This window comes from Cuculus canorus, chromosome 2, assembly GCF_017976375.1.
Source record: "Cuculus canorus isolate bCucCan1 chromosome 2, bCucCan1.pri, whole genome shotgun sequence".
Taxonomy (NCBI): domain Eukaryota; kingdom Metazoa; phylum Chordata; class Aves; order Cuculiformes; family Cuculidae; genus Cuculus; species Cuculus canorus.
The window spans coordinates 50,591,968-50,618,695 of NC_071402.1; the positions used below are offsets into that span (position 1 = coordinate 50,591,968).

General features: G+C 42.3%; 2 protein-coding genes across 4 annotated transcripts in view; one reads left to right on the forward strand and one right to left on the reverse strand.

The window, feature by feature from the left end:
* ESCO1 (establishment of sister chromatid cohesion N-acetyltransferase 1) overlaps positions 1 to 10,581 on the forward strand; it is a 35,289-nt gene extending 24,708 nt beyond the window's left edge. Inside the window, exons 9-12 of one of the 2 annotated variants that reach the window (XM_054059317.1) lie at positions 2,332 to 2,421; positions 5,218 to 5,361; positions 6,266 to 6,453; positions 9,207 to 10,581. In XM_054059317.1, coding sequence (XP_053915292.1) covers positions 2,332 to 2,421; positions 5,218 to 5,361; positions 6,266 to 6,453; positions 9,207 to 9,354 — 570 coding nt within the window. In that variant the 3' untranslated portion in view covers positions 9,355 to 10,581. Of the gene's footprint in view, positions 1 to 1,619; positions 1,743 to 2,331; positions 2,422 to 5,217; positions 5,362 to 6,265; positions 6,454 to 9,206 lie in introns of those variants that run through there. The other variant, XR_008448651.1, reaches the window with a different exon arrangement.
* Positions 10,582 to 12,757: 2,176 nt separating this feature from the next.
* GREB1L (GREB1 like retinoic acid receptor coactivator) overlaps positions 12,758 to 26,728 on the reverse strand; it is a 63,249-nt gene continuing 49,278 nt past the window's right edge. For both annotated transcript variants that reach the window (XM_054059500.1, XM_054059499.1), the window contains exons 23-32: positions 25,654 to 25,809; positions 25,323 to 25,462; positions 23,884 to 24,045; positions 23,407 to 23,611; positions 22,541 to 22,706; positions 20,706 to 20,933; positions 19,133 to 19,274; positions 17,661 to 17,861; positions 16,132 to 16,270; positions 12,758 to 14,504 (exon numbers count right to left, since the gene is read on the reverse strand). In XM_054059500.1, coding sequence (XP_053915475.1) covers positions 14,341 to 14,504; positions 16,132 to 16,270; positions 17,661 to 17,861; positions 19,133 to 19,274; positions 20,706 to 20,933; positions 22,541 to 22,706; positions 23,407 to 23,611; positions 23,884 to 24,045; positions 25,323 to 25,462; positions 25,654 to 25,809 — 1,703 coding nt within the window. In that variant the 3' untranslated portion in view covers positions 12,758 to 14,340. The remainder of the gene's footprint in view (positions 14,505 to 16,131; positions 16,271 to 17,660; positions 17,862 to 19,132; positions 19,275 to 20,705; positions 20,934 to 22,540; positions 22,707 to 23,406; positions 23,612 to 23,883; positions 24,046 to 25,322; positions 25,463 to 25,653; positions 25,810 to 26,728) is intronic.

The following is a 26,728-nucleotide window of genomic DNA, read 5'->3' on the forward strand; positions in this document are numbered from 1 at the left end:
AATGGAGTTTTGTTAGAAAGCCCATGTTGATAGATGTGTTAAGGGAGATAATCTTCAGACCACGTGCAAGGTACTGGTGCTAAAGCATATTTTGTGTATTGTAGTTATGCAATAGGATCAGCCCCAGTTGAAGCCATAGCACGTTTTCCTTAACAGCTTTAAGGTTAAAAGAGCTGTGACCCATCTTGTGCATTATTTCCATTTGTCTGGTTTAAAAGAAGGACAGTTCACTCCTTACTAAGGCTGAACAATAAGGAAACTGAAGATGCAGATGCTTACGTGAAATGTTAGCTTTTGTTTATGAAACTCTTCGAGCTGCTGCTAGAACAAAGGAATATGACTTTAAAATGTCTCCTCTGATGTAAACCAAATTAACTAAATATCTTGGATGAGCTTAGGGTTTGCAGAAACTTTTTGGAAAGCTTCCTTTTAAACATAAATTTCTGAATAAATTCTAAAATACCTTAGTTCAAACTAGCTTTCCTGTGAATATGATGAGTCCCTGTATATCCTCATCACTTATGTTAGTCGGTGCATAATAATGAAAACAATTAGTTCTAAGTATTAGAGAGTCAGTTATTGCAGTTTGGAATTATTTTTAGAGTTGTGCTAATACACTGTTGCTTAACAGTATAAGAGCAGTAAGGTGTCCAGGGATGTTTTTGTCCCTCAGGTTGGTAATACCTGGCTGTTATGTTAACAGAATAACTTCACCTGAAATTTAGGGTAGAATTTTCTGCTTTAGGCCTGCAACATTCTGGATGCTCTATGGTAGGATATCAAATGCATTGCATTTATCTGCTGAGTGATGGTTGTGGTTGGTTTAAAATAGGCTACAGAAAGCTTCTGCAGGGAAAACGGCTGCCAAAAGGCAACAAAAGAACTTGTAAAAATGGAGAGAGAATGGTCTTTGATGTTGGACAGTAGTAATCCTTACCTGACTTTTTGGACACCTTTTCTAACAGTCTCCAAAGGCACGTTACAATCCCACAAACTGAACTTCTCTGACTACCTGAGTTGTGATGCTGCTCTTTACTGCCCTTTGTGTTTGGACTAAAATATATGAAAATTCAAATAGGATCATCTTTTGTGTTGGTGTTTAGTGCAACTACTACTGAGATGAGAAGCTCGCAGGACTGAAATGGCGTCTGTATTGCAGCCATTGCCATCTGGGTGCTAAACTCACACTTAAATAGTTCCAGGGCAACCAGCAAGTAGATACTTTTCTAAAATTATTTTCTTCATGTCTCGTTTGGGGTAAGGGAGTAAAATCAGCATGATTAAAGTGAGATACAGATCAAGTATTATAACGCTTTTTTTGTGGTAGTATATGTGGCATTCATTCAGTGCCAAATTCCATTGTTTTGGTCTTTAGTTGAAGGTATTCTATGGGAAGATATAGATTTCAATGAGAATTATTCCATCAATATTGTTTCTTCAAAGGCTTTTTTACTTAAAGTTGCTTTGAGTAAGACTTGGTGGATCAGCCTTTTTAGTGGCTGAAGTTACTTCTGCAATCACTATTTTTAGGTCCCTTCAAAGCAACTTGAGTTCTAATATCTGCCAGTCCCATCTTAATAGATTTAAGTGGCTTTTTTGTTTTGTTTTTTTCCATGCAGGTACTGCTCATTATTCACCACGAGTGTGGATCTGAAGAAGAGTTAATTACCTCTATTTTTTTGAGTATGTTTATACTTCAGATACACACAACGTAGCCTCCTTCCCCATTAGATTCTTAGAAGGTAGTTATAAAATTTTTTCTAGTATCCTTCTTGTGGCTTTAACAAATATGATCAGTAACAAAATAAACTATTCCTTACATTTTGGGCAACTGCATGCCAATCAGTTCACTTAGTACCTCCTGGAGGTCTTTCGCATGCCAAACTTTAAAACTGAGTGTGTATTTGTGGAGGTAACTATGTTAAAAAGAAATATTTTATTAAAACTTAGGGCTTTTCCCATTCACTGGACTTTGGAAAATAATTATTACATAGGTTTGGAAATCAGTTCTGCGAGCCAAGTTTGCTACTTCTGTTTTAAAATTCAGTTTGCCTTGTAGTCTTGGGGGAGAAAATTTAGTTGGGCAATTACAGGACATTTTCACAAACTGTTTCTAGATATAGTTAGGCTATTGTATAAATTATTATTAAGAACATATTATATCTGTTGTGCTCATTTTAAAAAGCTAGCTGAAGTTTCCTTCTCTAGCAAAGCAACTGCTAAACAGTGTGAAGTCTCTGCCTAAGTTCAGTATCTAGAACAATAATAGACAATTTCTGTTTGTAAAAGTACATCTCGTGTATGGTTTAGATAAGTGTTTGTTTCATTTAGGGTTGGAAAAAGGAGCGGATTTTGGCCGAATATCCTGATGGAAAGATAATAATGGTTCTTCCTGATGACCCAAAGTATGCACTTAAAAAGGTATGGAGAAAAGGACTGGACCTGTGTATGTTACTTTGTTGAATATTTTAATATAAGGAGTGAGAATGTTCATGGAAAGTTTGTATAATTTGTGTGAGCAGTTGAAGCTGGACCCAGGACGGCAATGGTTCTGTAGCTTTTTCCACCAGCGGGTCAGACATCTCCCCCTTAAGCACTGCCGCTTTCCTCATAGCGAGATTGGTTCTGAACAGGGGTGGGATGAGCAGCAACCAACTGATTTTTTTTTTTTTTTTTTTACATTTTGATAATGTACTTGCTGAATGCCTGCCAGGTATTTTATGTAATATAAACTTCCTAGTGTATTTAAGCTGAAATATATTAATGTTATTACACAGCATGAATATGGCACCATTCTCTAAATGACTTTTGTATAAAAATAGATTAACGTTGAAATTGGTCTCAGAGTCACGAATTCTGTTCCTGTGTCCAAACCAGGGTCAGCTCAGGTTATGATGCATCTTGACAGTTTCTGGAAACTTCTACCACTGGATACTTTTCTGACCTCTTCAGACACTGTGACAGTGTCTCGCTGTCCATAACGTTAGGAAATTTTCCCTAAACATCCAACAGAGTCTCCGTACTGCAATTTCAGTTCATTAGTGCAGATCATACTGCTGTAGCTTTAGAAAATGTCTTTGTTTTCCTCTTTGTAAAATCTTTTTTTATGCCTGAACAAACTCCAATTGTTCCACATTTAGGAGATTGGCAGATGTGCTGGTTTTAGTTTATACTCCTACATAATATTTTGTAGAGCTCTGATCCTTGTTGTACTCTCCTCTAGATTATTTCCATTTGTGTCACGTCTATTTTGAAACTCCATATCAAAAGGTGGGCGCCGTTCACCAGCATATCCTTAAAGCAGCAGGGTACTTCGGTGTTTTGCTGGCTCACCTGCATTCATACATCTGAATGTCACTACATTTTTACTTTTTCAGTAGCACAGCATTGGCTCTGTTTAGCTGGACATTTGCTGTGACCAATAAGTAATTTTTAACAGTACCACTATCACACAATCACAGAATGATTGAGGTTGGAAGTGACCTCTGGACGCTGAGTTGATGTCCAAGATAGCTCTTCTGATGGTGGGGCTGTAGTGGGTTTTCTTTAGAAAAACAGTATTTTTTTTAAGTTACTGAATTGAAAAGAAACTATATGTTTTCTTTTTTATATTTTTTAATGCAGAGAATTTTGTTTACTAAGTTTTGATTCTCTGGTGATATCACCTTAACTTTAGTATGCAGCATCATAGAATCATAAAATGGTTGGGGTTAGAAGGGACCTTAAAGATTCTCCATTTCTGCCATGGGCAGGGACACCTCCCACCAGAGCAGGCTGTTCAAGGCCCCATCCAACCTGGCCTTGAACACCTCCAGGGATGGGGCTTCCACAACTTCCCTAGCAACCTGTGCCAGTGCCTCACCACACTCATAGTGAAGAATTTCCTCCTTACATCTAGACTAAATCTTCCCCCTCCAATTTAAAGCCATTCCTCCTAGTCCTATCACTTCATGCCCTTGTAAAAAAATTCCTCCTCAGCTTTCCTGTAGCCCATTTAGGTACTGGAAGGTCACTATAAGGTCTCCCTGGAGCCTTCTCTTCTCCAGGCTGAACAACCCCAACTCTCTCAGCCTGTCCTCATATGAGAGGTGCTCCAGCACATTCATTCTAACTGAAATAGCTGAAGAAAAATTACATAAAATACCTAAGTGAGCAGAGGAAAGGAAGTATGTAGCAAGTGTAGCCTTTAGGACAGAGTTCTCTGTAGTTCTGCCTGCTTAAAGGTGATAGCATCTACAGCTGTTGCTGCTGTGGGTGAATGACTTCAAGAATGGTTACTTACTGCTTCACATTGGCTAATTTGACTTGTTATTGAAAGACTGGTACCTTAAAGTTGGATGAGAAAGCAGAGAGCAACTGATACCGTGCCTGTTAAAAGTTATTTTTAAAACCTTTTTTTAACACAATTTTCATTTGATTGGTACTCACTTCATATATTCAGTGTCAGTAATTCTAGTTCTGCTTTACAAATGTAACTGCAACATGCATTGAAGCTGCTCATGCCATTTAATGCACCACATAGGAAGGGCCACCTTTTTACTCTCCCTGAATGATAGAGGCTGTTCCAGTGCTCAGCCACAGGTACGGGAATCTCAGCTCACCAAAACTTTTCTTTACAATCATGCTGGATGTAGATTTCTTCTAAACTTGCTAGTATTAAAGAAAATTTTGTTTAGTTCCAGTTACTCCTTGCAAGGCTAGTGGGAGAGCAGAAAGCTTGAGGAAAGAGATGACGGTTATTTCTTCCTTTATGACAAATACGTACATTTTCTAGTGGCCTCAACACTATGCATGCTGTCGTCTGCTCAAAACTGAGCATGAGTTAGTTCTTTCAAGACTTAAAAATAACAAGACAGAAAGCCTTCAACTAAGCTAGTTTAACTTCTGGCACAAATCTCATTTACTTCAAAAATATGAGAATCCATGGTTTGATTACCTGCATTCTCTCTATTAGCTATTGACAAATTGAAGTTTGGACTTAATGGAAGCTGACTTACAGGTCTCTGCTCTTCCTATTCCCAGTCGAGTTTTGTTTAAGGAACTTACGTGAGCTGATGTGTTGCAAGTTAATTAGGATAATCACTAACTTCTGGAATAGCTCTCAGTGCTCTATATAATACTTTAGTACATTTTTGTAAATCTGTAATTTTTATGTAAATTTATATGAATGCATATTTACATACGTTTCTTATACAGCATTTAAACTTATTTTGACAGGTTGAAGAAATTAGAGAAATGGTAGACAATGACTTGGGATTTCAGCAAGCTCCGCTCATGTGTTACTCTAGAACTAAAACTCTTCTTTTTATTTCTAACGACAAGAAAGTTATTGGCTGTTTAATTGCAGAACATATCCAGTGGGTAAGTGATTGAACTGGAGAAAGGCAATCTGTGTCAGTACTTAGTGACTGTGTTCTTCAGACATTCTAAATTACCTCAGAGTTTAAGTCCAGCCACTTAGAAACTAACTATTCTGTGAATGCCTTTTCCTGATATGAAAAGACTTTTGGTGGTAGACTATTCTGAGATACAGTGACTCGTTTTTGTAGAGTTGACACTGAGCTGAGACACGTGTATGTTGCCCCGCTTGGGTCAGATCTGCTCATCTAAGAACTTGCTATACCCAAAGGGTGGAATTTTTCTCCCTCTGCTATTCTAGCTCTGGCCCTCCTCTCACTTCTTGACAAGCAGATTTAACTCCATGCCCGTCAGAAATCTAACTTGGAAGAAAAAGTGAGTGCTCTGTAGGGTGGAGTTGAATCACTGAGTGGTCAAAAAGTTCCACGGTAAACTGAAGCAGAGGGCGTAACTGTGCAGTGGAGAGCAGGACAAGAAGTCAAACTGCTAGTTGTCCTGAAAACTGATGTCAGAAGTTTGTCGCATATCCTGCCTGTTCCTGTGTGCTGTTGTCTGCTGTCCAGTGGAAGTAGTAGACAAGAAGCAAAAAAAATCTTAGTCAAAGTCAGAGAAATCGATGCAAACACTTTAATACAGGTAGTAGCAAGAACTGGATTACCTGCTGCTGTCATTTTAAAAATATATTATTTATAAACTTTAGAGGTTTTTTTTTTTGTTTAATATTTTTATCATGTTCCAATTTTGAAAATGTTAAGAGAAATTAAATGAGATGCAAATAGGCAGTCTTTTTGGTAAGGCATTTTAGCAAGTATGTTTAACTGAAATAAATGACACAAGAATTATTTTGCTCAGTCATTAGCAATGCTTTTATAATAAAAGTGACAAATATTTTTTATGTCACCTGCAGGGCTACAGAGTCATAGAAGAGAAGGTTCCAGAAATCAGTTCAGAAAATGAGAAAGTAATATTTGAAAGACAGAAAGCATGGTGCTGCTCAACTTCTCCAGAACCTGCTATTTGTGGGATTAGTCGAATATGGGTATTCAGCATGATGCGTCGAAAGAAGATCGCTTCTCGGATGATAGAGTGTCTTAGGTAACATTAAAAACGTTCTTCGGTTATGTGTGTGTTAGATAGCATTCAGTCTGAGACATTTATTGTTCTGTGTGACTCAAGCTTGTATTTTTAAGCTGCTGGTGGTATTTGGGATGTAGAGCTGAGCACGGTTGACAGTTCCAGTGTTAAGTGGAGTTCAATAACAAACGTCAGTGTTCTGCAATAGCTTGTTTTTAAAAGAAATCCTTGTGGTAAGTGCAGTGGTAATGAGTGACGCAAGCAGACTGCTGGTGAGCTGTGGTACATTCCTCTGAGGTAATTATGGGTGAAGGAAATGATGTCTTTGGTCAGATCGCCCAATTGTGAAGGACTGGGACACAAACGTTGTCTAAATACCCATTCCTTAGAGGTAGGAGGGGGGAAAGAACAAGGATGAGTGCACTAAACTGTTTGATATAGTCTGGTGGCTTCCAACTGTACTTTTTTTTTTTACTGTTTACTCATGTCCACTGAGCCTTAAGAGATATTTTCAATCTCCATGGAGCTTCAGCAGCTGGTGATGAGTGTATTCACCTGAACGCTAAATGCCAGATCCATAAAAGGACTCAAACATTCATGCTACTGTTGAGAAAAATGTTGAATCTCCAGTCCTTAGGTTTCTTCCAGTGACATTTCCTAGAAGTTTAAACACTGTTCTGAATCATGCCAAGAACTACACGAATCTTATTACTGCTGGGCTGTCAGGTTTGTGCTAGGTGCCTGGCTCACCCTGTTTTACTGGAGTTTGTGGCACAGGTACTCTTGTGTCTGCCAGTCCTCACCCTCTTAGGTATTTGGAGAGCCTGGTGAAGCTCTGCAGAATGCATCTTGCCTGGCTGGTGGAGCAGCTGTTACATAAAGTTGTTATCGGATCACGTTCTGCCTGAGCTATCGACTGTAAGGCTGTATACAGATATTTATATTGACTTGATGATTTGGTTATATTTTTGGATGATTTTTAGTCATATATTCAATAGGTTCCTCTAAACTATTTCTAAAGGAAAGAGTTCTTGCCCAAAGCGATGCTTGAGTTGTTCCCTCAGTTATAGCTCTAAAGGATTGTTAGAATCAGTTTTAATGGTTTGTTACAGCCAGCAAGAAGAGATCTCAGTTTTCCTCTTAGCTATGCACTGCATCTTACCTTTTGGTGGCCTCTCCTGCCTGTTTGGCCTTCCATAGCTCATTGCTACCTTAGTAGAAAACAAGTTCACCAAGAAGAGCTTTGTGTTATTCTGGTGCTCAGTTGGTTTGTAGAAAGGCCTGGTGACTCCTAGAGCTGGTGTAAACAAGGGAGCCCAGAAAGTTGCAGAAGGCAAAGGAAAGGAAGGAGGTTTGCTTTTTGCTGGCAGTAAGTGGGTCGATCTGCTCGGCTGCCTGTGACACGTCAGCCTCTTCCGTAGTGAGAGGTATTTTGAACGGAGTGATTCTGGTAGCCAGCTAAATCCTGACTTCCAAGTGTTGAAGGGATCCTTCATCCTTAAAAGCGGGCTTTTAAGTCCATTTTGAGAATGTCTGCCCTGTTTCATTCAAGCTTTCACAGCCGACCTGCAGTCACAAACAGCCAGTCAAAGTCTTAAGAATCTTGCAAAATCATCTTCCTAAATTTACTGAAAAGAAGGGAACAAAGCTGGGAATAATTAAAAAGGATTCTGCTCCTATTGTCTTTCCCTCAAAACGTAACAGAGATATCTGTGTGACTGAAGTTCATGCTTACTCTGTAAGTGCATGCAAGTTTATTTTATAGGAGTTGAAAAACTTAACTTTAATGGGAGTTTCTTCTGTTTTAAGGATAAGCATTGCTTCATCCTTTCCCTGATTGAGGCCTTAAAGCCTGAGATCAGTTTTCTAAGTTTGGTCCCGTAGCCATGCAGAAAAGGACAATGAGGTCCCTCAATTCTCTCCACTCTCTTCAAGTAAGAATGAAAGATACAGGAAATGTTTTCACACAGAAGTTAAGCAAATGGAATATTCCTTTTCATGTAGTTATTAATGAAAGTGTGTCACTTCTGAATTATGCCTTAGAGTTAAGTTCTTATATGCTCTAAATTAATCCAAGATGCGCTTTCATCCCAAAGTCAAATGTGTTTTTCAAACCAGAAACTTGAAATTTTATAAAGTCCCTTCAGCCCCCCTCTGTGAGCACCCTGACTTGTTTATAGCTTGTGCTTTCATTCCCGATGATTGTGGTCATGGTCCCAGCAGTCTGTTTGCTGTGAAGAAATAATAGGAATTAATTTAGACTTGTGTTTAAACTCTGAAACTGAACTCGATGCAGCTTGCAAGCAGTTGCTCTGGATGAACACTTCTTGAACACTTCTAAAATATCAAAACCTCACAAATCCCTCCCAGGACAAGTTACTCTCCTTGCCATTTGGGAGGCGATCACTCATATAAATAGAATCATAGAATGGTTTGGGTTGGAAAGGACCTTAAAGGTCATCCAGTTCCAAACCCCCACAGGGGCAGGGACACCTCCGACTGGATCAGGTTGTTCAAGGCCCTATCCAACCTTGCCTTGAATATGTCCAGGGAGGGGGCATCCACAACTTCTCTGGGCAACCTGTGCCAGTGCTTCACCACCCTCATCATGGAGAATTTCTGCCTAAATAAAGCCATCTCCTCCTAATAGAGCTTCTTCCTTTGAAATGTCCATGCTGCTTAATTGATCTAATGGTTTTAGCCCAATAGTGTAACTATTCCTGCATTATTCCCCGAGGGTAATTATTTTTCCTTTTTTTCTTTTTTATATTTAGGAGCAACTTCATCTACGGCTCATACTTGAGTAAAGAAGAAATAGCTTTCTCTGACCCTACTCCTGATGGAAAACTCTTTGCAACACAGTACTGTGGCACTGGCCAGTTCCTGGTATACAACTTCCTCAACGGGCAGCACCAGACTTAACTGTTCCTGAAGGAATTCCATTTTTATTGGGAGACTTCTGCCAAAGCACACTGAGTGGGTGCAGACCTTCAGCAGAAGCCAGGGCCATTTTTATTACGGTGAACTCAGGACTGGTAACAACCGAGAGGTTGTACTATTTTATTAAAATTGTAAACAATGCAGTAATAGGCTAACTCTGTTTTTTCTAAAAGAAAGATATTTTATTAACTTTTACAGAAGTTTGATTGTATTTTATCTAGTTAGTCATGTTTACATGCAGCAGAAAATTGTTCATAGTGGACTGTAAACTAATGCAAAGACTCGCAGATGAGTACGTGCTGAAGTTCTTAATGAGGTGATATACCAGTGCCGCTTGGTACGGTGACGCTGGTCCTGGCTGCTGCTCCGAGCAGCTGGGAGAGGCCTTTAATGGTTGCTCACTGAATAGAGCCCAAGGCTGAGCTCAGTTGCATCAAGGAACGATGTGTTACAGTGCAGTTGTCGTGGGCACTCGCCCTCACAGACTGTACGGTGGCTTTGGGGGCGTGTTCTGGGTGCCATTGAGTGTGAGGGAGCCTACTGGATGTCAGCAGTGTTAGAAACTTTTCTATCCCACTTCCTCCTCACCTGGATCAGCTGTAGAGTCTAAGGTGGAATGAAAGCCCCAAGGACTCGTGTGCTCCTCATTCTTTCTGCAGTACTGAGTATGCACCTTTGTTAACGACTTCACTTTGATACTTGTCACTCCTGCATAAATCTCTCCTCTTTTAAAGGGTTTGTATGTTGAAAAACTGCTGTGGCCTTTCTTGCTCTGTACATAATGTAGATAGGTTAAAAATAAAATACTTGATAGCTTTTTTAAAGTTACCCTGTATGGACAGAAGCCTGAATGAATCCTTAGTGCATTTTGTACTTCTGTGTGTGAAACATCACTGCCATGGCCAAGGGCAGCGTGTGTTTTGAAGCAGTCCCCAGAGAATGCAGTTGCTGCATTTGTGCCTGCCTGGGACCACAACTCCCTATGTGGCAATACATTGGCATTGGTTCCCCAATAGCTCCGGATTGGTACCATCCCGCTCTAGGGTTTACATAAGGTGAGAGGCGGTATTTTCAGCCCTGTATAATGGCTTAACACTCTAATATAAGATGGGGAAGATTAATTAATCCTAAGAGTTTGCTTTAATTCAGGACCATACATGCAGTTAGGATACGCTCTTTTCTGTTGTGCTGCCCTTAACCTTGGTCTCGAGCTCAAGCAAAGCACCCGCCCCTGCTCTGACACATCAGTCACCGTGCTGAGAGCTGAGGTGCCTGAACAGTGGTGGGGCTGCTGTCCCTAAACTGCCACTTGTCATTGGTAGGGGAGGGGGAGCAGATAGTAAAGGGCTTTGTCAAAAAAAGGTGTAGGTTCACAGAAATCCAATAGCAATCCCATGTTGGTGGGCTCTGTAGACAAGGAGTGCCAAGGCGCTTCTGCTGCTCTCACGCTCTTTTGCCTTGGCGATGCCAGCATGTGGCCAGACCAAGACCGTTTTTTCAACTGCTTACACTTAAGGGGGCTTCAAGTTGGTGTTTGGTCCATTTGACACAAAGCTATTCTCCTGGGTCCAAGTGCCCAGGCTGGGGGGGCTCTTTGTCAGGGAGTGCAGGGATAGGATGAGGGGTAATGGTTTTAAGCTGAAAGAGGGGAGATTCAGTGCAGTTACTAGGAAGAATTTTTTCCTGTGAAAGGAGTGTCTAATCAAAATCTTCCTCCCTTTTCAATTTAAAGCCATTCCTCCTAGTCCTATCACTCCATGCCCTTGTAAAAAAAATCCCTCCCCAGCTTTCCTGTAGCCCCTTCTGGTACTGGAAGGTCACTATAAGGTCTCCTTGGAGCCTTCTCTTCTCCAGGCTGAACATCTCCAACTCTCTCAGCCTGTCCTCACAGGGGAGGTGCTCCAGCCCTCTGGTCATTTTCACAGCGCTCCTCTGGACCCGTTCCAACAGTTCCATATCCTTATACTGGGGATTCCAGAACTGGACACAGTACTCCAGGTGGGGTCTCACAAGAGTGGAGTAGAAGGGGCAAATCACCTGCCTTGACCCTATCCCTGGAGATGTTTAAGGCCAGGTTGGATGGGTCTTTGAGCAACTCGATTCAGTGGGAGGTGGATGGCAGAGGGGTTGGAACTGGGTGATCTTTAAGGTCCTTTCCAACCCAAACCATTCTCATACTGACCACACACCATATAAAGTAATAAAACCAAGGAGTGGGATTCACGTGAGCAGTGGGAGGTGGATTTGCACTGTTGTGTGTGTGAGGAGAGGAAAATGGGACCAGCTAAAGGAGAGGCAGCTTAAATGGTAACTTAATAGAATCAGATTTAATGAAAGCACATTATAAACATACCAGAGCCACAACTTCAGACAGGTTCCGTTCATAAACAATAACATGAGGTAGACTGACTAGTGAAGCTAAATTCACCAAGTTTTTTGGTTAAGAAAACTTTACACTAGGAAAGCAACATTTTAACCCTCTTCCAGAAGTCACAAAAAAAGGCTATTACATAAGTTAAGCAAAAAAATCATCTGCATATGATTCTTTAAATCTTAGTTTACATTCAAATTTAACCTGTGAATGGACAAGAACATCAACAGGTAAAAACATAACACCGGCCAATCGAATACATTCATAAGAATGGCCTTGATGGTGAGGCTTAAATCCAACGCGGAACAGCAATCATCTCGATGCCAAACAATGGTCTCCTTCCCAGGAACTCACAGGCAGCCAGTTCAAGGGTGCGGTGGGACAGGCCTACACCCTCTCAGCTGGTTTATGATGCTCTGGCCCCAGTGTTACCAAAACTCCTTGCTTCCACACGGGAATGTTAAGGAAATGGGTTTACTGTTATTTAGAAAAGGAAGCGGAACGGGCTGACTCCCTGACTGCGCGCTCCGTCTCCGAGACCCTTTCACACTGCTTCACCGGAGGACCAACTCGCTCCTTGGGGAAGCCTCAGCACCCGCAACTTCAAGAACTTCTTAGTGCAAACATCAAACACGCAAACAAAAAGAAAACCCTTTTTTGAAGACATAATACCTGAAACTGCTACAGCATGCCAAGACCCAGGGCCGGCCTCGAGCCCTTCCGGCAAAAACCAGGACTCGGGAATACATTCAGGTGTGGCCCAAAAGCTTCAAGAAGGATCTGTTTATATCCCTACTTCTTCCAAGTGTTAAGATAAGTAAGGCAGGTTGTGTCTTAAGGAACGTGAAAAATACACTGACAGAGGTGAGTTGTTCATCTGAAATTTCCTAAACTTACAGCATCAGAGCGAAGCTGCATCGACACAGACACACGCAAACCCTTCTCCTTCAGCCTCCGTCAAACAGGTTACACTTTTTCATCTGTAAACTCTTTTCACAAGATTAAAAAAAAAAGTTGCTCAATTAACACTATGAGTAAAAAAAATAACAACCAAGAATTGCAGCTTTGGCAGGTCCTTCTCCAACGCACTGCACATCCAGGCGAAGGATGGGTTGATTTCATTGTTTTTTTTTTTTTGTGGGGAGTAAATTGATTGTCCTGAATCGCTTTCAAGAACACGCTGCATTTTTCTTTCTAATAAAGGGGTCACCACGTGCAGGAAGGTAAGTTTTTTCCTGTATGGAACCTTTGGTGGGGGTCACACTCTCCTTGCAGGAGCAGAACAGATAGAAGAGCACGCCACTGCGATTCAACCCTAACAACTAAAAGCTACTGCACTGAGTTTGCTCCGGAACAACTTAACAAGGAGCAGTAACGTGCGTGTAAGGAGAACACTGCGACTACCGCTACAACGAATATTTACAGAGGCCAATCAAAGTAAAGGGCTGACAGCACTAGGTGATGTATTCAAAGGTCTTCGCTGCTGGATAGAGTCTCTCCTGAGCAGTCCCAGCTCCCTGGGACTTCTCCCTAGCTTCCTCCACGGGGCCTACTGTAAAGTACCTTGCATTTCAGGCAGATCCAGCTCAGGTGTCACTCCTCCTGCATGTTTTTGGTGTGTTGCTGTGAAGGTACAGGTAGGTCTGTACAGGTATGACCCAACAGACCTAATCCAGCTCCGCAGCCAACTGGAACTGAGTGAAAAGAACACTGAGAGGAAGCCACCTGCAGCCCACAAAGACAACAGATGCACAGCAGCACTCATTCCCGTTGGCAAAGGAGTATGGACCACAGGCTTTCAAAACTCTGATGAAGAGGAGCAACTGAGGGTGATTTTCTGGCAAGTTATTCCGGCCTCTGAGGTGAGAGCATCTGTGAGAAGCCTTTTGCTTTGTCCCTGGAGTCGAGAAGGAGGTGCTTAACGGGGTGAAATAACGGTACTGGAGAGCTGGGTGCACAGGGCCTGCCACGCATTTGTGGATTTGTTCAGGTTTAAAAGTAGTAAACTTTGAACACCTGTGGAAATTTTGCGAAAGACAGTTTCAATACGTACACGATCACAAGTTTTAAACTAACACTGCACAGAGAACAAGACTATTCCTTATAATACAAACATCTACGTTACACTGTAGTTTCAAACCCCTGAGTATTCCTGTACCGCGGTACAGAGCCGAAGAGTCGCGGTGGGCTCTCCTCCATGTAGCTTCAATGAATTCCACACGCTGGGCTGCGTTTCATGTAACACATTCAAGAGAGCAGCTGCCCAGAGCAGCTTCTTCCCCTAACTCAGCTGAACACAAAATGAATTCAACTAAATTCCATCCTCGTCCTAGATCCTGCAGCTTGGTTGGCTGTGTGCTTGGTGTCGGTGGCTGTGACCGATGTGAAAAATAACTCAAATCCAGGATCCTGTAAATCATAACCAATGTGGTAATTGTATCCCTAGGAATAAAGCCTACTTAGAATTGTGGGGAATCCTTTAGCGCAGTCTAGATAAATATTGGTTGCACTTTGCTCCACAGTGATTGTACTTTTAAAGAAAAAAAAGTTCTTTTTTTGTTTTTTAATTGTCTTCGTTAGCGGTGTCTCAGCGAAGCTCAGATATGGCGCCCGGTAAGGAAATAGAGTGGTTTGTCGTCGCTACTGTTTGCAGTTTGAAACTCATCCCGAAGTCGGAACTGCCACTCGTCCTCCAACTCCAACCGGACTATCGTCTGCCGTAACGAGCTTCTGTCTTGACAGATGACACACAGGGTGGCACCTTTAAGTGAAAAGCACGTTAGATTCTCAGGGTACAAGAACAACAGCATTTCCTTCATTCATTTTCCTAAGGTATTTTAAGGAGATCTCTGCTGCTAGGTAGGAAAAAAAAAGAGCATGAGAAGGATCTGTCAACAATCGGCCAGCCTGGGCTCAGATCGGTCCCATGAGCCCTGGGACAGAGGCGCATACGTCTGTTTGCAGGAGGACATGGACAGGGAGAAGAGTGTGCTGTGGGGTCTGCTCTGCATCACAGGATGTCACTGCCTGACTGGTGTTAGTGTTATCAACTGTAGCAGTGAAACCATCAACTTGAATTCAAGATCTTAAATCACTACTGATAATTGTGCCAAAAGAATAAAGCCTACTTTTTTTTTGTTTCATGGGACATTCAAGTTTGTACAATGACAGAATTCTACTAAGCCAAACCAGTCTCACAGTGACTCTTGAGAAAATCTACTATGACTTCTTTTGTATGAGAGCTCCCCTTGAGAAAGCACCGGAAGAGGAACAACTAACCAAATCCCGAATTCATCTGGCTTAACAAACTTGCAAGCTTTCCTCCACCTGATGTTACCAGACTGCATAGTCACTTAATGAGCAGAAAAGTCACACACCTTCAGGGTTTCCTTTGTCCTGTGCTCCAGTCTGGACGGGAAGTTCAGGTACAGATCCCTCCTCTGCCTGATCTGAGCACAGGAAGCCCCTTCCCAACAGGCATCCACTGCCCATTATTTTGTGAATAAACTGCCCCTTGCCCAAGAAACAACAAACAATGAGGCTGCATTCAGCCTAGATCAGCTCGGGGCGGGGGTGAGGGGATGGGGATGGCAGCATCCTTCCCACTGCGGCTGCTGCACGGCTGCACTCTTTCCTGGCATACTGGAGCCCCCAAATGGGTGCAGGAGCAAACTCCAAAACACGGCTCCTGGGACTGTCTCAGGGTCACCTCCAGTGCATCCTTGTACATGCGCCACTCTCAACCAGTGTGAGAGGGAACAGCTCAGCCGTGATACTACAAACGCACCAGAGCTCCGTAACGCACCTTAGCATCACTGAATACCTACGGCAATTTGCTAATTGCTAGTATCAATAAAAATTATGAAGAGAAATTTTAACAAGGATTATAAAGTTCTGTTAAGGGAAGACCCCATCATTTTCCATCCAAGAGCTGCCCCAATCTACAGTACTGCATTGTCATTTCTATTTTAATGGCAATTGTCTCTATTGCCATTATAGACAGATGACTAGAGTAGAAGTTCTCATCTTCAGCAGGAACATCTATGCTCTAAACTCTCACACTGCTGACTGCATGATTCCCTGACTGCTTTCCACAAGTCCTTGTTTTCCTACACCTATTTCCATTTGATGTCACTTCAAAATAATTTAATGAATATAATTTATCAAAGCTCACCTGAGGTTCGCTTACCTGCACTCCTTACCAACAGGAATAGAACTTTTTACACTCCCAAAAGAAACCCTCTATCTATTTATTTTGAAAACAATGGCACCACTAACTGTGAAAATAATGGAGCTGTTTAATGAAGCTGGTTATTCTTCTACCTTTTCCTCCATGCTATAATTCAGCAGGAAAGCACTCGGGATGCCCAGCAGAGCCGTGAGATTACCTTTCAGAAACCTAAACCGCTTGAGGAGGTCTGGACCAACAAAGGAGTCACAAAGATAGAGCAGAAGTCCACTGAAGAACACCCCTTCGCAGTTGACGTTGACTGAGTGGGGGCGGGAACTAACATAGCATATGGCCACCTGGAACAGAAGGGGAAAAGAAAGGAAGCATTACCATGTTAGAAAATGCCTAGGTGGAATGGTATATAACTTAGTGATAACAGGTGAGTGAGCTGGTGCTGGGAAAACCACAATCCAACAGGAATGGAGCACTGAGCAAAGTTCCTCTAAGAAATAACAAACGGAACAAACATCTAGCTCCAGATTTGGTCACTGAGCCTGCAATACATTATTTGAGGGCTTGCTGTAATTCAGTTTGATTTTCTGCTTCTCTATGAATTCCCAGCTTATAACAACTGTTGAGATTATTGAGACTCTTCTAATAAGGGTATGTTGATCAGATACCACAATTTCACAAGTACTGGAAATTGCTGAAGCTTCCGCTCCTCTGCACTAGGGCACATCTTCTCTTGCTGACTGGTGGCATCAGCTAAGCGGTTCGCAGTACTGGGGCTCTCCTGTGTTTCAGTGCAGTGATGGCTGCTCTATATCAAAGGGTTTCTTCTCTATCTTGCCACTGACCTCCATAAAATTTGTCAGTACAAAATCCCTGTTTCAGATCCAGTTCAAACTGTTCAAGGGTTCAAAAATTCTCATCTCCTTACCTACAAACTTGCCAAAACCTCCTTTCTCTAAAATCATAGAATGGTTTGGGTTGGAAGGGACTTTTGGGTTGGAAAGGACCTTAAAGGTCATCCGAGATCACTTGGTTCCAACTCCTGCCATGGACAGGGACACCCCACCAGATCAGGCTGCTCCAAGCCTCATCCAACCTGCTCTTGAACACCTCCAGGGATGGGGCAGCCACCACTTCTCTGCGCAACCTGTGCCAGTGCCTCACCAACCCAGGTTCATAAAACAAAACCACCTAAAAGGAGAGCTGCATTTCGAAAGGATGATCTTTGTCCATCAGTGAATTGAGCCACCAGACAAAGGTCAGATGAGAAACTCTCTCAGCCAAATAAGTTTGTTGCAAAGACAAATCAAACACAAACGATGAAAGGCTGCAGGGGTATGACACAGATCTAAAAAAAATTGTGGATAGTTTTTTCCCAAACCAGCTCAGCACTATACCAAGTTCTGTCAAGAATGGCAACACTTTTGGGTTTTTGCTTCCCATGAAATATTATTTCAGACAGACACACCCAATTCCTTTGCAAACTGCATCAGTCCGTCACAGACCTCTGGTCTCCACCTCTACCAGCCAGCTAGGTGGCTTTTCCACCAGCTCTTGCAGTGGAGTTGGTCCTTTAGCTCTAACAGCAAGGTCTCACTGCTTGAGGCCAAAGTCTTCAAACACGACCTTTGATGCTGAGGATTCATGAAAGAACGGGTTATCAACACCAGAAAGATGCTGACGTAAAGGTTTCATTTACTCGTTCTCCTCATTATCCCTGCAAATGTTTTGTACCTCAAGCCCAATGTTCAGGTAGCAGTCAATGGCCAGCACCGGGTTCTTGAAGTTATGAATGGCCTTCGGGAAGAGTTTGTATGTCGCATGTTGAAGGAATTTCTCCAGGAGGAACTGAGATGGGGCTGCCAACAACGTGTGCTCACTGTCAGGGGCACAGACGTACTGAAGAGGCATTATTGGTGCCAGGCTGTCTGAAACCTGCAATGAAACCAAGGGAAGCCCCTTTTAACCCACCCATTCAGTGCATCGTCCCTCCAGGGCTTCCTCTGGCTGAGGAAGCGATCACCATGACAGGGTGGGAAGACAGAGGAAGCTCGAGGGAAGAATCACAACTCCCCACTCGATTCTGACATAGCACCACAGCATGGAAATACATGAATTGCTTGTTCCATCACTGCCAACTACTACTGTTGATATCTGCATGCCTAAAGAAGGGACATAAAACAGGGAGTTCAAATTGTCACAGTGCCCTTCATCCTGCCTTACTCCTGGACAGTGTAGGGAATGCCATGCTACTTGTGTGGAGGACATCCACAGAAATGTTTCCTATGGAGCTCTCTCATGCGCCACTCCGTCACTATAGATTCCACTGCAACCACAATGAAAGGAAAACTCAGAAAATGACCTCCCTGATTACTCAAATCCAGGGTTTAGTCAGTTAAATCTGGAATATGGAGGTGATTTTTTGAAAAGAGGGATGGTGTGGGATGTCTTTAAAATCACCGGGAACCCAAACTGTAAGATTCCTAGATTAAAACCAACCCTTTGAAGTACACGTCCATTTAAAGCCAGCACAGGTGTAACAAAGAATCACAGAAACACAGAATGGTTTGGTTTGGTGGGAACCTTACAGATCATCTGGTTCCAACACCCTTGCAATGGGCCAGGACACCTCCCACTGGATCAGGTTGTTCAAAGCCCCATCCAATTGTGCCATGCACGCCTCCAGGGATGGGGTTTGGGTATCCCCATACCATTTTTCTAAATACTTTGATTTCCTGTGTAGATTTCAGAAGGTTCCAGTTTTCAGTGCCCTTCCTCAGGTCTCTCTTTGTCAGCAAGTGCAACGAGTGAACATTATCACGAACCACCAAACACTGGAAACTGGTGGCTGTGCCAATGTTTTTAAAACCAGGTCCAGTACAAGCTGCCTGCTTCTGCCCAGAGCGTGTGACGCAAATTCTGCCTCTGTCAGAAATATCACTGAATAGCTAGATCAAATTCCTTCCAATCCCAGCCCATTTTCTCACAGATTAGGAGGATTATTATTGTTGTCACTAATTTCTAATTAGCAAAATATCTATTATTTTCTGTCTCTGATGTGGCAGCCCTACCATGGAGGAGGCCATGAATATCAGATGGCAAATAAGGACAAAATAAATCTAAATGGCTAGAGAATACATTATTTCTAGGGGAGACAGGTCCCGATTTCACCCTTTACATATGACAGAGCATACATCCACACTCACCATGATTTTTGGCTTAACGACAAAGTCCTTTTGTCCTCCAACCTGAATATGTTTCTTCATGACACTGAAGTTGTTGAAGCGGCAGATGAGCAGGCCGCTGCTGTTCGTCCGCAGGTTAAAATCTACATCTTCACAGAAATACCTGGACGTTAAACACAAGATCACTAAACTAGCCGTGTGGCTGCTGTGCGCGAGCAAGCGCGCACACCTCTGCTCCTGAAATGCACTGAAGCGGACTCAGCAGAGGTTTCTGGAGACCATCTGATACGGTGCTTACACAAATTCTCTGCACAGTCTGAAGGCTCATCCCTTTAATGTGTTCCCAGTATAGGAAAGCAACTTCTGGTCATCTTAAGACCAAATGGGTCTTCATTTTTCAGTGTATCTGTAATTTTCTTGCCCATACCAAGTCTAGCTAGTTCTCATCCTTCTCATGTGCACCTATCAATAATTTCCTCTCCACCCTTGCCTTCTTTTTTATTTCTTTTGAGTTGTTTGTTTATTTTTTTAATGTTTTAGAACTGAGAGAAGCTCTGCAGTGACCAGCCTTCGTTTCCGAACAAGCCAGCTCTATAAGACATATTTTTTGATGAACTGGAATCAAGGGATAAACGTGGCCTTGACAAATATTTGGCTATGGGAGACAAAGCAGCTGAGAAGTAACATTTATCCTGTGCTATTTATGATGCAATTGCTCACTGCAGTGGGCTGATTACGTGAAATCAAGAGCTCTGGAAGTCACCCCAGGCTCCAGCTTGCACTGACAGGCAAGCTGAAACTCCTCACTCAAACAGAAGGGATCCCTAAAAACAGCAGCAGGAGATGAGGGTGAGGTGCCCCAGGGCAGTCTGTGGATAGCAGAGACAGGGCTTATTATAAACTCACTTGATCAGGGAGAGAGGGAATTGGATATTCCTTCAGTCTGTGGTGAGAATTAGCGGTAAAGCCCCATGATAACAGCACTTTATTGCAAATGCTTCAGATGGAGTTAGGTGAGGAGGGGAAGAAAAAAGAAGGAAACAGTGGAAGGTTATTTATTCATCTGTTTTTATTGCAAACCCAAATGGCAACAGGGAGGATAGCTGACTCTGAAGGAAATACAAGGAATCCCTCCTCATAGCATTTGACATAGCAATGGCTCAACCACTTCCTATATTCTTGTTCTTAGTCATCAACAGGCTCCTGCCACTCTGGAAGCTCCACATTCTTCCTGCCACTGATGTAATTTTGGCTTCTATTTTCTATTTTTGGTTTCCTTGTTCCTTTTTTCTCCTAAAGTTTCTTCTTTCCCCCCCTGCCTTTTCAGTCCTCTGTAGCCCTGCCTTGCCCTTGCCTCACGCTCTGCCTCTCTCAGTTTATTTTGATGCCTCTTTCATTTACATGCAACGTATATCCCTCTGTTTTATTTCTGTGATTGTGCACTCATTACCTTAGATGTGACCCTTCTACTTATCTTGACAGCATTCACAAAACACAGTGACAGCATTCATATCATGCCAGCATATTATTTTACCGCGTGTGTGTATATATATATATATATATATATATATATATATATGAACATAGAGCCTACCTGTTTAGATCATATTGCACATTCTGGGTCAGGTCTATGTTGAGCAGTATGAAATCATGCACGTGGCACCTGGAGAATGGAGCCTTTGATTTCCGGGCATTCAGCTTGCTGTTCCACTTCTGAACACCCAGAATTGCATAATGAACAATTTTGGGGGTGGCTTCGATGTGCTGTAAGACACTCTTCAGAGACACATTCTTGCTGGAACTCTCAGGCTCTAGGGACTGGCTGCAAAACATGATCATACAAACATAGCTTATTCATGGAATCATAGAACGGTTTGGGGTGGAAAGGACGTAAAGGTATCCTAGTTCTACCCCCTCTGCCATGGGCAGGGACACCTCCCTCTAGACCAGGTTGCTCAAAGTTTCATCCAACCTGGACCTAAACACCTCCAGGGAAGTGGCATCCACAACTTATAAATGTGCATAAGTTGTTTATTTCTTTTTTTAGTTTTGGTCATCACGGTACAAAAAAGGATGTAAAGCTACTGGAGAGTGTCCAGAGGAGGGACACAAAGTTGGTGAAAGGTTTAGGGGAGAAGCCAGATGAGGCACAGCTAAAGTCACTCAGTCCGTTCAGCCTGGAGGAGGAGACTGAGGGGAGGTCACATTGCTATCTACAGCTTCCTCACAGGGGGAGAGGAGGAGCAGGTGCTGATCTCTTCGTCGACCAATGACAGGACCCAACGGAATGGCTGGAAGATGTGCTGGGGGAGGTTTAAGATGGATATTAGGAAAAGGTTTTTCACTGGAATGGACTCCCCAGGAAAGCAGTCACAGCACCAAGCCTGACAATATTCAAGAGACATTTGGACAACGCCCTCAGACACATGGTGTGAATGTTGGGGTTGTCCTGTGCAGAAACAGGAGGTTCCTGCAAGGTCGATGATGACCTTGTGGGTCCCTCCCAACTCAAGACATTGTATGATTCTATAATGTAACATACACCGCATACATACACACATATGTATATAGAAAGGACCAAGAAATTCCATTAACAATTGAGAGCGTTTACTCCAGATGCTGTAAAAATATGTGTAAACACAGACTTTTTTTAACAACAGCCAACTGATCTTATCCCATCAATTTAGTCCTTATAAGAAAACAGACCTTTATTAAGCAGAATAAGGTCTTACACAGCACTTTAGAAAGGGAAAAGGAACCGCCTGATGCGCTGTTTCTGGAGGGATATTTTCTCCGTAATGGACAGCATACGTGCTGAGCAGGGCAAGACATTAATGCCTTCTTAAAAAGCTGAAATTCCCCAAATAAATTATTTTCAGTGAGAAACATAGACTAGATCAAAACAAATCAGGGAAGTAATACGAGAAATCACTCGGTCACTAAAAGCAAGAGTGGCTTTAGGCAAAAAATGAGCATAAGCAGAGGTTTGTTGATGGTACTGACTGTAGGACATGGACATAAGGGTAGAGTCAGGTGGAAGCGTTCAACAGCATGAGGTTGGATGTTGGTGGTGAACAAGACAAATCTACGGTCTTCCTACTGGTCTGAGTGAAAGAGCTGTTTTTTGCATTTTAGACAATATATCCAGAGTCCAAGTGCACAGTTCCTGGGCTATCGGAATTGAGTGAATAATGACCTCTGTAAGGCCTTTTGGACAGCCAGCCTAGTGTTACTACATCGAAGCCACCACCCAAAACTGCTTTTGCTCAGCAATATTTTAAGTACCTTGCCAGCAGCTCCAGCTGCCCAGCTTTTCCAGCTGTCACATCTTTCATACCCTCTCAGATGCCAGAGATGAGTCTAAGTCACAGGTGTGCTGCTACCTGTGCTGGGTCAGTGCAAGGACACCAGCACTGGGTGCTTACTTACCTCGACTGTTCGTGGACACTGTGCATATTCCACAAGACACAGGAGTCATCCATGACCACGATGAACGGCCACACACACTGGCGTTTGACTCCCAGTTCCTCCAAGCGGTTTCGTTCCAGTTCTAGATTGTGGTAGGAAAGTTCCTTAATCAGAAACCGGGCAGCACCTGAGAAAATATCATAAAGACGACACACAGAGATCTTTATTAGACTTTACCATTCTCTCTTCTCAGAGAATGGCTTTAGGAACATTTGCAGTCATTACCCTTTATAAACTTAGTGTTCATGACATCTTGGTTTAAAAAGAAATCAATGCGTCCCTTTTTCAGAGCGAGTAAATCTAAAGGGCAGATAATAAGAAGACTGGACCTTTGAAGAGACTCTGCAGAACATGACATTGTGGGCATTAATAAGGTAAACTGAACCAAGATGGGCAAAAACATTCTAAAACTGAAGTTATTTAAAATTTCTCCCAGTAAAAACTCACTATCCAGCAAAATGAAGTCCTGAGTCCAAGCCCCCAGTGTTCACTTGCAGTTAATCATCAGCTTCAGCTAACTAAAAAAGTTGCAATTTGAAAAATCACATTCTAGAATGAACATTCACAGTGCAGGGCTGAGTAAAATGAGCGAATATAGCCTATAAAACATGATATTTTAAACTAGGAAGGTAGTGATCAGTATAAACATATATTCCAAGTTCCCAGCAGCAGTTCTTACACATCATTGCATTTTGCACAGGTATCGCTGCTATTATTACAGCCTGAATGTGAGGAGCTACTGAAAAGTTTCCTACAACATCATGATACAACACTGTCCAACACGGATTTTGGTATTTTCACAGCAATGCACTGATGGTGTTTCTTACCAACGCCAGCATTGTTGAACATGCCTGGCAGGACAAGCATGATGTGGTTGGGCCAGTATTTACGGTAGAGTGGCATTTCATACTCCTTGACTACAAGGAGGTGAAGGTGGCTGATGCCTTCCATGGCATGGTAGAGGTTCAAGAGGCCATGTTCATGACGTCCACTTGACGGAGTGAAGATAGGACTCTTGACTGCATTCAAATTCTGCTGGAACAGGAGACATTTTAGCAACATTACATAAAAAGCAGGTTATTGGTCGCAGGGATTTTTTTTTATTTATTGTTTATACTGGATTTTAAGATTATTGATCATTGCAATGCATACGAACTGGAAACTCAGAATACAAAGGGCTTTAAACCAAAAAGAAAATGGGGGGGAGGAAAAACTCAGCCAACTGCCCTTGACTTGCAAACGTATGTTGAGTTGACTGCATTCAGCATACGTAGTCAGCAGAAGGATCACAGCAGCATACGCACCTTGTCAGAAACAAGTGGGAGACGCATGCTTTCTAGATGTTTCCCCTGCTTGCTGAAGACAAAATGGCTCTCTTTGGACTTGGGGATTATAAAATGCAGTTGAACCTCTTCTCCCAGCATCGAGGATGAAAATGTGAACGCGTGCAGAGTGGAGTCAGATATCTGTATACAACAAAAAAAGTGGAAGAAAGATTTGCAAGCAGATAACCCATACGGAGCATGTGGCAACCTGCTCTTGCGGTCACAATACTGGAAGGCACCAGAGAAGAACATCCGAAACAGTGACTGAAGTTGACTCTATTACGTTCTCATTTTCTTCTACCATAACCCAGATCACTTAGGCACTTAACTGGCCTTGCTATTACAACAAACAGCTTTCTGTACCAATAATGATCTTTGGCCCAACTAGGCTCTTCTGAAGTCCACTTGAGCTTTAAATTATTTATTACTATTTACTAAAAAATACATATACTAGGATGCTAACTGTACAAGTAACTTTTCCCAAGACATTCAAAGAGCAGCGTAGCGTGTGGTTGTGCCTCCACAGCAGAATGTACTGCCATTTGGAGACCTCAGCAGCAGCATGGCTGCATGAGGACGGTATTTTTTCTGTGGCAATGCTCTCCTAAGCAAGCCAGGTAACGAAGGCAGACCACACCACTAACAAGGCTATAAAAAATTCAGGTGAGCTTGAGCTTGCACTGCGCTTCACTGAATCGTGAAGGGTACAAAAAGCTCCTACGTATCTGATAAGATTTCATCCTACACAAGCATGTGTCCTACTACAAGGTCAAATCAGTTACCCTTAGCAGTCACCTTTCTATAATCTTTACTAAGGGATGAAATAATTAGCAGAAGTAAAGATGAAAAATGAAAGGTGCTTTATTTAAGTTCTGTTAAAGCATTTAAGAATCTCCCTTCATAATGGTTGCTATCCAATGACTCCCTGTTGGATATGTAATTCCTCTGAGTTCAGTTATCATAATTCCATATACACCACTCGCACTTGCCCATGCAAGTAGATATTGATATTGATGTTTATATTTATTACTAGTCGTTATGTTTGACCACATGCACAAAGACAAATGGGAACAAGAGCTGTCCTTTGGGAGGATTTGCTTGTGTCAACATGAATGAAACATGAGGTTTAAATCAGACCTGCTGGTGCTACTCTGTAGTAACTGACATGGCACATTTCCAGGTCAGCGTGTCTATGCTGTGTCAGCTTAATAGGAAGTGTTGGAAAAGATTAGCAAGCAAGGAAAGAATCATTTGAGATAAGAAGCTTCCAAGTAAACTAATGGCAGTGGTTAAGAAATGATGTCTGAGTTATCCATCCCAGGGAAGGTGAAAGCATGAGTCCTGAGACCAGAGCGAGATACCTGGAGAGACCAGAGGAAAACCAAGGATGCGCTTTATCCTTGGACCTTGACACCAACCTGTGCAGCAGGATTAACATCCATATACTGATGGCACTGCTCACAGTGATGGAACGTATTATAAGCTGCATATTTGGTCAACATCATGGACACAGTCTCCCTTTTCTTAGGTTCCTCTGATTTCGTTTCTTTGCTTGTCTCTGTGCACAAAGAAAACAGTTTATGAACGTTAAAAAACAAAGACTGTGATCCCAGTAACCACTGTAAAGAACACCCAGATTGTTTTATTTTGGCAACTAAAGGCTCTTGTGAACTCATGTGTTCAATCAAAGCAATAAAACATGACTCTTCGCAGGGAAGTAGTCCTGAAAAACTCTTATATTTTACTTACCATGTTTCACTCTTGACAGTTGTTCTGTGTATACAGGACTTATGGTTCTGTACTTGGGGTCATGTACATTCAGGTCAAAAGGCATTTTGCTGAAGATCTCAATATCCGGCCAGTGGTCCTTGCTAGACTGAGTAATTTCACTGTTTTCTGTATGATCTGCAACAACACACTTCAGGTAAGCAGTATCAGATACTCCCTGAATGATGTTTACGTGACACTTGCTGATTTACAGCTGCACAGGAACTCACACAGATGTGCACACACACACACACAAAGAGAGACCTCTTTGAATGTCCATAAACATTATCAAAATTTTAATTATCATCCAAAAAGGCCATTTCAAAGAAGTGGCAATTCCTTTGAAAATGTATACAAGCAAAGAAGCCTCATAGGTATCTCTCTATCTCTCTGCTCCTCATCAAGCTGCTGAGGTGTAATTCACTCTGGTTTATGCAGAAAATGCTCAAATGAACACTTCTAGTTGCACAGGACATACAGGTGGAGCCTCAAGCCTCTCTGTGGTTCTGTCTTTAGAACACAGAATGTGGAACATTGGGTAAATGAGAAGCAAAAGTATCCAAAAGTGGAAGGATGAAAGCAAGGAGAAAGAGGCTGAATAAATTTATGAACTAATAGCTGGTGGTACGTGATAAAGGCAGTAAAAGACATACTCCAGTTTGTTAGAGAATGGGATGGGTCAGCAAGAATCAACTGGAACTTCTTTACTTTGATCCAGAGGAACATCTAAATTAGAAAATCAAGTGAGTAAGGGGAACATGAGAAAGCACTGGCCAAAGACAACGTCCTTGGACTCCAGCTTGAACAGGAGTCGATTCAGTTTAAAATGCGACTTAAGAACACATAAAACTAGGTGTATAGCTGGGGATATTGCTTTCAGAAAAGCAAACTCAGATGAAATGAAGACAAGCATGTGCTCACTCTACCCAGAATGGCCCAACAGGGTGTGAGGCTGCAGTTTGGAGACCATTAGCTTCACTGGCACCGTGTTATGTTCAAATTAACATGTGCTGCTGGTCAGGTGAGGTGCATTAATTTGTCCACACAGATAAAAGGT